General features: G+C 53.1%; 2 protein-coding genes across 2 annotated transcripts in view; both read left to right on the top strand.

Moving 5' to 3' along the window:
• The window catches only part of LOC140900498 (T-box transcription factor T-A-like), a 53,741-nt gene that overhangs the window by 16,303 nt on the left and 24,427 nt on the right, over positions 1-13,011 (top strand). The gene's annotated exons all lie outside the window — the stretch shown is intronic.
• SFN (stratifin) lies at positions 3,227-6,048 on the top strand. Its single transcript, XM_073317870.1, has one exon. It carries the CDS (start codon positions 4,681-4,683, stop codon positions 5,419-5,421), a length of 741 nt encoding a protein of 246 aa, XP_073173971.1. The 5' UTR covers positions 3,227-4,680; the 3' UTR covers positions 5,422-6,048.

Raw genomic sequence — 13,011 nt, forward strand, 5'->3', positions numbered from 1 at the left:
ATACGCTCTGCAGGCTCTCAGCAAGCAACTGACTGCTACAGGGGGCTATTTTAAGTGGCTTTCTAGAGCCAAGCTAGCAGACCTCTGCCTCAAGCCTCGCATGTGAGAGCTGCTGAAGTGAGTGCACAAGACGGGAGGAGGAGGCGATCCATGGCCCTGCAACAAGACATGGGGACTGGCATCTAGCCTCCGCTGAAGCTATTTAATAGGCCTCCCTTGGTAAGAGCTAGTTTTATATGATGTTACTTCAGATGCACATGCATTTAAATCCGACAGTAGTGGCTGGAGGCCACTCCAGACACCTTATTTCTCACAGCTGCCCCACAGGCAGGGCAGAGTCAGCCATAGCAGCATGAGGATGTAATGAGCTGTTTTCACACACAGCTGCAGTCAAGGTGAGCTGGCTACTGAGAAACAAAATGTGGTTGAGAGCAGCATTTGGCATTATGCTTAAAACATGTATGACAGACACGACCTGGGATGGAAAGCTGTAGACTGCTGAGACTGGTGCTGGCTTTGTCCTTCGTACAGCACCACAACTCCCAAGGTCCATCTGTGCCGTTGGCCTTCCCAGGGCAGATTAGAAAGAGTAAATGGGAAGGATTGTTTAAAAAAAAACCCCACACAGGTGCACTGGTGCTCTAACAGCTTTGCAAAGGTGAATGGATTTAGTGCTTAGAGTGCAAGTTTGCTGCAAGCCCCACAGAAAGGACAAGTGCCCCAGGCTGTAGGTCATAATGTGTAATACTGGGAAATGCATGTACCCCAACCTGTTGCATATTTGAGGTAGGTTAGTTTGGACTTTCATCCTTTATGCAGCTGCCTTCGGTTAAGGTTCGTGCAGTGCTGTCCTCACCAAGGGCATTCTACCAGTCCAGTCTGTGCACTTCAGCTGCAGACAGTTTAAAATGGAAGCAGCTCAGCCCATCTTGGCATAGTCAGCACTGGTGGCCTACACCGAGCTCTCAGTGTACATACCAGGCAAACCAAGGAAGATTGTTTGGTGATTGTTCTTTAATACTCATCATCTAATGGAAGCAAGCAAAGATTCCAACTGTAACTAGGCTGTAACTTTCCTGGTAGCAGGCTGGCAGAGCCTTCACCCGGCCAGGAACAGAAATGGTGGGATAATTCAGGGACCAATAGAGATCTACTGCTGAAAAGTGCTGCATAAGAGCGATGAATTCACCACTCGGGCAGGGAATGGAGAGAGTTTTCACAAGTTTGACACACATATGGGGCTAGTTTCCTCTCAAGAACAGAGGCCTCTTCAGTGTAATTCTCAGCTCCTGAATGGCATGAGTGGGAACTGCACTAAGCCCCTTGTGCAGAGTGGTTGCTGGGGTAGTGAGGCTAGACCTCCCCTAAAGACAAGTGGTGGGCTTGCCTCCTATTTGAAGGCAGCAGCCCAAGCACTGTACAGCAGGTTCAATGGCTGGATGGGTCAAAAATTGCTTCTCAAATTCCATTTCCTGGGGGGGATGAATAGTTTGTCCCTTGGAATGTTCTGTGGGAAGGAACAAGTATTTTCAAAGGTAGGGGAGACTGATATGAAGGGGCACTCGGCTAGAGTGTGTGAGCACTCCTAGGTGGTGGCATCAGGAACACGAAAAGGATGGCCAGTCACCCATGGAAGCTGGCAATCTTGTGGGGCTTGCACAGGGTGTCCCCCAGCCTCAGGTACTCCGCCCACAGTACAGATTCAGACACCAGCATGTAGCTGTCCAAGCTGGGGTCTGATCCCAGTGCTAGCGTTAATACCCACGGCTTGTAGAGCTTTCTGGCTGCTTTCATAAAGATCACGGGCTCAGAACGTAGGTCTCAGTTAGAGCAGGACTCTGCCAGCAACACAGCTTCCCTTTGCCCTAATGGGGAATTGGGTTGAGCGCTGACAAAGCAGAACCACCACCATTCTCTGCAGCATCTAGGACTCCCACCCCAGAAGTGACCCGGCCCAGCTTTACTGAAATACCAAGATCTGACGAGTATTAGGCTGCCAGAGTCCTAGTTTTGTGTTAAATATAAATACTTGCCCTCAGCTAGGAATTAGTGTGTGTGGGAACAGTTTCCAGTGGAGTCAGGTGAGAGGCCGGTGGCTAGAGCACTAGGCTGGAGCTTGGGAGACTGGGTTTGAGTCCTTGCTCTGTGACAGGCTTCCTGCGTGACCTTGGGTAAGTCACTTGCAGTCAGATTTTCAAAAGCACTTTTGAAAATGGCACTAGTCTCTGTGCCTCAGCTCCCCCTATACAAAAATGGCGATAACGGCACTTCCCCATGGCATGTCAGTGGTGTGAAGATGGGGAAGATTATGTGTGAGGTGCTCAGATACTGTGGAAATACGTGCCAGATACGTACCTTAGTTAGCTAGAGAGTCCACCATGCAGTGTTAATTCCATCTCTAGGCTCAGGAAAGTTAGTTTCAAGCCTCAGTAGTGGTTTTCCTCGACACTTAAAAACCAGCTCTCTAGCCCCAGGATGAGAGCAAGAGCTACACTAGGCCATGCTATTTCCATCTGGCTTCACTCAGCAGGGGCAGGGACCTTTTGCAGTGAAGGGCTCGGACGTCAGCTGGGGGAGACACTCCACTGCTGTTTGCACAGATGAGTAAATCAGTGAGTCATGCAGCTATAACAATTTACCTGCAAACTGGGACAGCTGAGTTACTGACCCCACCCTCCCCTCCCCATGCTACAGCAACTGTATCCACGCAGCAGATAAGGCGAGTGATTAAGGCAGGTTTCAGTGCGGTGAATTTGTCATGAAGCCTTCAGGCAGCATCAGACAGAGGAGCAGTCACTCCTGGCAAGTGGGAACAGGCTTAATCAGTTTGAGAGTGAAACTTAGTGTAACATGAGACACAGATTCTAATCGGAGTAGCTAATTACAAAGCAGCCAAGCAATCGCAGAAATTGTTTTTCAAGCATCTTCAATGTAATCAAAAAGAAGAAAGAGCAATAAATGGTGAAAGGCCTGGTTTGACAATCGGATGGAGGATACAATACAGGGCAGCTTATATTTGACAAAGACAAGTCTGTGTCTCAGGTACACCCTTTCAACAGCCACAAGTCCCTCCTGCGTTTAGATCTGAGTCGTGTTCCCTGCCTCTCACATTATGAGCTATGCTGTTAGGAAGTGACTTTAGAAGCTCTTATTTTAAAGCAAAACTTCTGTTTCTTTGATGTTTGTAGTGGGGAATGGTGCTGTCTTTCATCTGAGGCATTTAACATCAAGTCGCACGAGTACACCATCGTGAAATAGGTGTTCCACACCCTCCCACAGTCAGTCCGACTCTTGGACATGCTTCCAGAGCGTGGTGTGCAGCAAACTTGGACAATAGCATCCTGTTCTCTCTGACACTAGTCTGTCCCTCAAAGGAAAATGGCACAGGTGATTTAAAAATGAACTTGGCATCATGTGGAAATTTTCTCCACCAGCACCTCCGACAGGCAGTGCAGGCTTGTTTAACGGTGCATTTCTAGCCTGCTCCTTTGCTCAGTAGACAGCTTTGGGTTGTACAGACACAAGTAGAAGGTGGCTTCTTTCTTACGCCTTCCTAGTTGCCCATAAACATATGCCTAGGGAAATAGAGGTCAGCTCTGATACATGTAGTTCAATTTTAACAGAAGTAAGAGGACTTCAATTTGAGGTATGATTTGAGCATAAGATTAGGAGCCAGAAATTCCTTGATTCTAATCTCACTCCTTTACAAAAGAAAGAAAAACAAAAATCCCCCAAACTTCTGTGGATTTGGACAAGTCACTTATCCTCTCTGCCTTGGTTCCCGAGGTGTACAATGGGGATAAATGCTGGGGCCTTGCGGAATTGAAGAGCCCTGTAGACCTGCCAGCATTTTGGAACAGAAACGGCATTTTCGGAACTCTGCCCCATAAAGCCGGAGCTGCTCAGCCACTTTTGGTTTAGGAGCTTGTTCACTGCCTCTGGCCACTTCTGCCGCCAATCTGCCACCGGGTTCCCACAGCTGAGGACATTAGTGGGATGAAGAGCTGCATCTGAAATCTCCTGCATTTATGTCAGACTTAAAATTATAAAATGTTTGTGAGATTCTGGAAGGTGAGTTTAGGGCTGTTGGAAGCTGCAGGATCAGCCATCCCAGGGCTTGATGGTCTCTATCGAGACAGAGAGCAGGGACATCAGTGGGGCAAGATTCCCTCACACACGTTGGTAGGGAGCCTAACTCTGATCAGGAGGGGCCTCCTCTAGGCAGGAGAGACTAGCTCACCCTCCATGGCCTAGCAAGTCATTGGCTGCTAAAAAGGGGGCCAATTATGACACTGAGAAGAGTCAGCCATGCAAACTGGAACCAAACAGCAAGACCTCTGCTCCGGGTACCAGCCTTCTGCCCAGCAGGTCTCAGGGAGGAGGCCTTGCATTAAGGTGGATTTCTCTGACATTGGCTAGTACATAATTCGTTTAGTTCCAAGGTGAATCACTGCAGTTTTCCTTTTAAGGAGAGTACTGTCTGAGAGGAAGTGGGGGGAGGGGTTCATTGAGAGCTTCTCTGCCACGCCTAGCCATTGCTCCAGGCTGAGACGCCAAGCCAAAAGCTGATCCCGTCAGCAGAGCTGAACAGAGACTCGGAAGGCTCCCAGGGTGACTGCCTGCTCCTTTTCAAACCAGCCTCCTTGCAAAGCGGTCTCCTTTCCACCAGTGCTCCCAGCCATGGCAAGAAACCACCAGGTGCAAAAAGCCAAGCTGGCTGAGCAGGCCGAGCGTTACGAGGACATGGCTGATTTCATGAAGGCAGTGGTGGAGCACGGGGATGAGCTCTCCAATGAGGAGCGCAACCTCCTCTCTGTTGCCTATAAGAACGTGGTGGGATGCCAGAGGTCCGCCTGGAGGGTCATCTCCAGCATCGAGCACAAGACTGAGGAGGGCGATGACAAAGCGCAGCTGGTGAACGAGTACCGGGAGAAGGTGGAGGGGGAGCTGAAGGACGTCTGCAACATTGTCCTGGGGCTGCTGGACAAGTATCTCATTAAGAAAGCCAGCGACGCAGAGAGCAAAGTCTTCTACCTGAAGATGAAGGGTGACTACTTCCGATACCTGGCCGAGGTAGCCACTGGGGATGAGCGCAAGGAAACCATAGAAAATGCTCAGAAAGCTTACCAGGAAGCAATGGACATCAGCAAGAAGGAGATGCAGCCCACGAACCCCATCCGCCTGGGGCTCGCCCTCAACTTCTCCGTCTTCCACTACGAGATCGCCAACACCCCAGAGCAGGCCATCACGCTGGCCAAAACCACGTTCGATGAAGCCATGGGAGACCTGCACACGCTCAGTGAAGACTCGTACAAGGACAGCACCCTCATCATGCAGCTGCTCAGGGACAACCTTACGTTATGGACGGCAGAGTGCGCGGGAGAAGACGCTGGAGAAGCCGGGGAAGAGCCTAAGAACTGAACTGCAGCCCACCAAGCAGTGGTCACTCTCCCTGTCCCTCCTCCTTTTTTGTAAGACACGTCTCGGCTCCCAAAAGCTCTGCCTGGATTCCGACAGCAAAGGGGACTGACTGGTCTGTGCGTATGGTATTCACATGTTTTATCTTGCCTTTTCTCGTGGCAGCTTTGGGACAATCCCCCTTCCCCGACCTCCCCCCTCCTTCCACATTTCTTGTGATCTGCCCACTGGGGCAGTTACTGCTGTGGAAGAGCACTATAGCTTCACACAAACTTGGGTGTCCCACCCATTGCCAGTAACACCGGGGGTTCCTAACCCTCCCCAGCATTGGGACCTGGGCGGTGCCTCCTGGCACTTAACATTTAAAAAGGGGAAGCTGAGTTTGGTTTTTGGGGTAAAGACACCAAAACCTAGTCGACTGCAGCTAGAGAGTGTGCTCTCCTTTGCTTGCTGCAGGGTTCCTCTACAGCCTACTGGGTGTTCCTTGCAGACCGTAGGAAGCTGGAGGTGTTGGGCCATGGGGGGTTCTTTGTAGTGGGTTAAGAATGACAAACTTGAGGTGCCTCCTGTATTTGTGTACTGCCAAAGCCCCTGCCTGCCTGTCCCTCTCCAATAAAACTGCACTTACGCTCCTGCCTTTGTAGTCCTCGTAGTCACTTCTTTGCTGCATCCCGGTACGCAGCACGGCCCTGCCGGGGCACAGCCAGCGCTGCCTGGCACACCACAAAGCATGCATTTCCAAGGCACTGGAAGGGGAGAGGGAGTTCCTGGCATGCGCAAGTCTAAGCAGGGAGTGAGCATGGTACTTTTCCAGGCAGGTTCACGCATGCTAGGCTACCCATAGTGGCTCTGTGCATGAGTGCTGGACCTGAGCAGAGGAGCTAGGCTCCAGTAAGCCTTGTGAGCAGGTTTGTGCCCACAGAGAGACCAACATGACGTGAGACCTGGTTACATCTGATAAGTGATAGAAATAGGTGGGGTGGAGGGGCAGAAGCTTTCCTGGAAGCGAGGGACTTCTTACCCACCTGAAGGGAACAGCATCAGTGACCCTTCTTCAGGCCAGCACCAGGTGGCATGACCCCCCCCCCAGCTGTTGTCAATAATACTGGTTTTCAAAAACAGCCACTATAATTTTTTGGGCACTAACAGTCACATCCAGCTCTGCCCCCACAGCGTGGTACACGCCTCTGCGTTACAAGCCCACGTCTATGACTCCAATTCACTTCTACTCCTGTGGCAAATTATAGCTTTGTCCCTGGAACTAGGGGTCAGAAACCCCGAATCTAATTAGGAGCCTTATGCCAGATTCCAGAGATGCAGGCCTTGTCTACATGAGATAGTGGCACTGGCCCAACTAAAGTGGTTATTTAAAACTGACGAAGTGTAACGGTGGCAAACCCCTGCAGTGGGGACACACGTATTGGGTAAAGAACAGGTCTATTTGAGTTTAAGCATAAATTAATTAGGATGATATTTAAATTAAGCTGAAATCAGCTGCTCAAACCGAAAGGAGAGTGACCACACAGGTTTGCCCTGTGTAACTAACTCAGAAAACCCACACGGGTGCACCGTGTACATAGAAAAATTCTTAAGAAGAACTTGCAATTGGGAGCCTTTAGGGCCCTCCCCAGGGCTGATCCTGACCGGCCTCCACGTAAGTAAACACAGCTTACTCTGTCTACACCTGGTGCTAAATCCTGTGTAAGGATGTGTTGGACTGCACAGTTTAGCGTGCTGTTTTCCTTATCCAAATGTGGACCATTTCAGGATTTCACATGGGAGCAGCTGCTAAACTGCTACAGGATTGGTCAATGCAGGCACAAAATGTACCCATGTGTCAGCCCTATGAACATGCCGTGGGCTCATGAGCAAGTGGAAGGTCACAAGGGTCCAGCCTTAGGCATCCTTCAGTAACAGCATTAAAGAAAAGAGCTGTTCGTTGGGCTGCAAACCTACATAAGCCACGGCGGAGCTGAGGGGCTGCTGCTGGGGAGGATGCATAGAAGACCAGGGAAGCTCAGCAGTTATTAAACTGGCGCTTTTCCAGCTCATTCCTTTGGGGAATGGGTGTAGCTGACAGACTGTACTGAGTTCAGCTTTTGCCCTCCACTAGTTCCAACTTGACAGATCATTACCATGAACTTGAGTCATGCCACCTTGGGCTATGAGCTCATTGGCTCAAGCAAAGCACAGGTGGGCTGGGCCGGCATTTGGATGGGAAACCAGGCTGCTGGAAGATCCTGGCGGTGGTGAGTCAATAGGCCCTGCCCACACTAGCCTTTCTGTAGCTCTCCCACCATCACTAGTGCCAGTAGTGACAGGGCGCAGCCGGCTCCTGGCATTTTCTCACCTTCAGAGAATATCAGGGTTGGAAGGGACCTCAGGGGGTCATCTCGTCCAAGCCGACCTTGTCATGTCGCGCTGTGTGAGCTGGGTTGGAGAGCACGGGCCCGGCTGCACGCGAGCCGCACTGAGGGAGTCCAGCGAGCGCTGAGTCAGCGCAGAACCGGACGCCCTGTGCTGTGCTGCGTCACCTCTCAGAGGGGACAGATACCAAGCTCCTGCCCACTTGTGGCCATTAAGGCTGAGGTTTGCTGAGTTGCCTGTGAGCTCTGGCTGCCCAGCGCCCATTCAAGTTAGTAAGAACTTGGGGGTCTAAATCCCTACCGAGGCTTTGAAAGTCAGCCTAGAGAGCCCAGCCTGCACGTCGCAGCTGGGAGGAGAAGCTCAGTGCACTTACAGCTGCATGCGGTGAGCTTCCGGCGTTGCTGCATTGCAGGGGCAAGTGGTGGTGAGGAGTAAATTCCGACCTAAGCTCCATTGAGCCCACAGCAGTGGGAGGAAAGGGTTCTAACTCCAAACGCCTGGCACCAGGTTCCCCACGGCACACAGGCTGCAGCCAAGGAAGAGCTGACAGTTCCTTGCAGGCTGGGAACCGAGTGGGTGGCCCCCAGCCCCCGAAAAGCCACTCTGACACGCTGACCTCTCTGGGCTCCCAGACAGCCGGCCAGATGAGAGTATCATGGGTAAGCATTGGGACAAGGCAATACATAACGTCCACAAAATGAAAACTCAGGGAGAGCAGGGAAAGAGACTTGCTCAAGGCATCCCAGAGTCAGCAGAAGAGCCAAGAGCAGGGGTCTCCTGATTCCTTGGCCAGAGCTGAACCCCAAAACCATCTATCCTTCCTCTCCTCCAGGAGCTCCACATCCCCTTAGGGAGGGGACTGACACTCAAACCAATAGCTCAGGTTTCCACAGCTGCTGCACTAAGCCCCTCCTTCACCATGTGCTCCAAGGCAGGTTCGATCATGTCAGCGGCCGCGGTAAGCAATGAGTGGTCCAGTATTCGGGGCTACACCCTGTTCCTCCTACTCAGATGCAGCATCAAAGGGGTCACTAGCCATGAGGACAGAAAACAGGATCTGGCCCTGTAAAGCGACCAGGTTGGGTGTCATGCATCCTAGTAAATGCCCCCCAAACTACATGCTGGACGACACTGTACCAGCCCGGGTACGGGAGGAGCTCTGTGCGACCAAACCAGTCTGGGCGCCCCTCCCCACTGAGCGACGGGGGAGCGAGGTGCTTTGTGCCGACCTCAGCACTAACGTCAGCACGGAACATTCCCTGCAGAGCTGCCGGCTTGTGCCAATTTCATCTCCGGCCACACCTCTGCCAGGCTCCATCGGGCACAAGGAGGCTCCACCCTGGAGCTCCTGGCGGCTGGGACTCTCTTGGCAGGGCCTCGGGTGCAGTGGCTGTCGAGGGCCCAGAGGGCTCGGTGTGCGTACATGCGGCCATCAGGAATACTGCGGGCAGGCTGCGATTTGCAGATGCTGCCCAGGAATGTGCAGCACATCCACTGAGCAGGGTCCAAGCCAGCCCCGCTCTTCCTGCTGCACACTCGCGGGGCTGGGGAGGGAGCACAGGGCGTTCAGCAGCAGGCCCAGTGTCTCGTGCAGGTCATGCCAGGGCAGAGCACCGCCCTGCGCCTTGTTTGCCCCAGACAGTTCCCATTATTTATCTAAGCAGAGCCGGGAGGTAGCCATAGGCCCAATGCCCCAGCACCAGGGAAGCTTGGACCCAGGCCCCCCGCTGTGTGGCATGGGCCCTTCCCTAATGGCCCTTTACACCTGGTCACCCAATGCTTTTGATGGAGCCTCAAGTCCCCCGTGAGGGGGAGCCTTAGCCCCGGGAACAAGTGGAGAGATTGGTACAGCTATGGGCGTGACTGCCAGCTCTGTGCACCACTCAGGGGAAGAGGTGGGGCAAGGACCCAGGACTTCTGGCTAGCGGTGGGTTCAACAAACAAGCTGGGGCTTGGTGCTGGCCCCTCACAAAATGAGCGGTGCGTCTCCTTGGCCCGGCTGAGTCACACGTTCCCCCAGACAGCTGACACCACTGTCGCTTTCTCCCCCGTGACCAGCATGTCCAGCAGCTCCTCCTTACTGCCAGCCTGCCCCAGCCAGAAGACCAGGCTTAAGGCTGCGGGTTCAAACCCACCCCTGGTTGGTAGCCATTTAAACTCAGTCCCATCCATAGGCTGTTTTCTGGTCTTTGGGATGCAGGTTGGTCAACTCAGTCTTGTTCCCATCAGCCCAGTCTCCACATCACTGAGCCCCCGGCCCCAATGAGCCCTGGAGTCTGAGCTCCCCCGCCACCACTGGCAGAGGTCCCTGCAAGGCACGTGTCTAGGCATCCCGCCCATGCTGTCCCTGTGTAATGAAGCATCTCCAGGGCTGTCTAAGATTTCAGAGGCATCTGTCACTGGCAGGCCCTGATCTTGCCGCCATGTCTGCATGTTAACGACATGCATTATTCTGAAACGGGCCGCATCAGCTGGACCGTGGGCGTGCGAGACACAAGATTTATCGGGCTTCACAGCCCACTGTGAGGGAGGTTGCCTTATTATACTCAGTTTACAGAGAGGTAACTTGGAGTCATTGGCAGCGCTGGGAAGAGAATCCAGGCACCCCCTGCCTGTCCCCTTGGGACTCCCCGAGTTCCAGTTACTGATGAGGTAACGTGAGATTCCTTGGTGCTTTCCTGGGTGAGTGCGCTGATGTCATGTCGTGGGAGGCCAGTCTGTGTAAATCCGAACCTGTTTGCATCACCCCGGGCAGTACTGAGCCTGGAGAGTCCCCACTAACCCCCCATACGCTTTGCCCCCTACTGCCCCTCCTTCCAGCACCTGTGCTGTCCTTGAAGCTGCTCGACCAGCTCTGCCGTCTTCACCCCCTGCAAAATGCCCGTCCCGCCCCACCTCCCCGGCAGCCACCTTGCTGTTTGCTAGCACCGCCCAGCATGCTGCTCTGTTTGGGGGCTGAACGCTCAGCGAGATGAGAACAAGCTGCGGCTGGGGAATTTCACCACATGCAACAGAGCATCGTGCTGGAGTGGAGAGATGGGACCGGCTCACTGTCTAGAAGGAGCCATTAGATCGTTTAGTCTAAGCTCCTGTGTATCACAGGCCATAGACCTTCATCTAGCTACCCCTTTACTGAGTCCAATAACTCACATCACCATGGCCTGTCATGGGCTGGAAGAGGGGCAAGCAGCATGTTACTGGCACTTACGAAGGATGCTAAACTGGGCAACAAATACAAGGACCTAATTATTAGACTTGTGAGCAAGAGACACAGCAAGAGTCAGCTGCACCCTCAAAGGGACGGAGGCTTTGGACTCGCTCACCCAATGGGGAAGGCAAGCTGCAAAGAGCAATGCCCAGCCAGACCTGGATGTGGGGGTGCAGAACAAGTGAGACATGGGGCTGCCATGCAGCATGGCCTGTGTGGGGCGGCACATGCCGATGCAAAATGCACCAGAGCAAGAAAGGCCTCGTCCCTCTCTGCACCCAGCCATGGTGCGCCTGCACCTGGAACAGAGTTCAGCTCTTCACGGGCAAGATACCGATCACCTGGGGCAGAATCAGAGAAGAGCAACAGAAATGACTGGGTGGGTGGGAATCGATTGCTGGAGGAAGACAGCGGGCTGATTTGGTCTGACTCAGCCAAGCCATGGCTAAGTGGAGCTAGGAACAAGCCAGTGATTAGCTAGGCTAGCCACCCCCAAAGGGCTGGACCTAAGAATGGAAATACTTTCACCAGGAGAAGCTTCCTCACAGGGCAATGTGTTTAGCTGAGAGTGGAAGAAAGGGCTGGCCTGAGGGAGACCCGGGGTCAGGTTCTGCTTCACCACAAATGTTGTGTGTAACCCTAGACATGTCACTTAATCTCTTTGCACCTCAGTTCACCCTCAGTACACTGGGGATAATAGCACTGCCCTGCCACCCAGGGGGTGTTATGATGCGCTCAGATACTAGGGTGATGGGATTATCAGTAACTAGCAGCCTCTTCTCCCAGGTAAGTGGATGAAGTCCCAGTGCATGGGACATTTAGACGCAGTCTCAGAGTACAGTATATCCTGTTAGCATATCCTCCCTGCGTATAGGGAGTTGACAGAGTCACCTAACTGGAGATTAGTTTAAAATTGGGAGATGGGTAACAGAGTCGAGTCTCTAGCCCTTACAGTTATAAACAAAACCTCCCAGCTGGGAACCCAGTAGAACTGATGCAGCCAGGTCTGCACACAGCCTGAACACCCCCTACAAATCCTGGGGGGTAGTGTGACCCATTCCGTTCCTCGACAGAGGGTGTTAACTCTGAAACCTACTGATAACACCAATGTCTAGTTTGTTAACTATTTCACTGCACTGCTGGATGTAGAAGCGGAAGTTGGAGCAAAGGCATTTGGGCAGCTTGTTGTTCTTAGTTTGCTTGAGGGTGGAAAGCAGAGGGAGAATGGACAAAGAATTTGACCCCTCCCTGAAAGTCATTTCAGCCCCCACCCAGCATTCCTTGCCCCATACCAAAAGCCTCACCAGCCTCCTGGGGGCCAAACAAACACGAATGCCTCCCAGCTCAGCAGCCAAAGCCTCCTGCTCACCCCACTCTTACATGGCAGTTACTCCAAGTCAATAGGGGAGCATGAGGCACAGCCTGGGGGAGGGAACAAAACAGATTGCATCTGATAGCAAGGCACACAAATAACACAAGGGATATAGCCCGGACAGGACAAGCCAGGGTGGGGGGTAGGTGCAGGAAAACTGGGGGTGTCACTACTGGATAGTGTAGAGCAAGCACACCACATAGGACATGGGCCTCAACTGTGGGGAATGGGGACCCACCAGTCCAGCCAGGCTACTGGTTCTGTGAGCGCCCTGTGAGCTCCGGGCCTGGGGATAAAGCCCAGACTGGCTGCAGAGATCACGGGCAGGTGATCAAGGAGGGCAAAGTGGGATTTGCTCCAGCTCAGTGCCCCCAAGCTGCTCCTTCGCTGCCATCGGGAACCCTGGGGGGCTCTTGCAGCAATGTCCCCCGCTCGGTGCCCAGGTGCTAGCCAGCTAAGGACTCGCCTGACTCCGAAGGGTTAATAGGGCGCTGAGGTGGGAGCTGCAGAGCTGGATTTCGACAGAGCCGAAATTACAGTGTTGCTGGGCAGGGTGGGAGGCGATGCTGGCTGCGCTCAGAGCCGGTCTTGCAGCTTTTCCCAGGATGTGCCGCAGGGGCCGGGGCTCAGCAGCAAAGCCGCTAGT

Source organism: Lepidochelys kempii, chromosome 19 (assembly GCF_965140265.1).
Source record: "Lepidochelys kempii isolate rLepKem1 chromosome 19, rLepKem1.hap2, whole genome shotgun sequence".
Taxonomy (NCBI): domain Eukaryota; kingdom Metazoa; phylum Chordata; order Testudines; family Cheloniidae; genus Lepidochelys; species Lepidochelys kempii.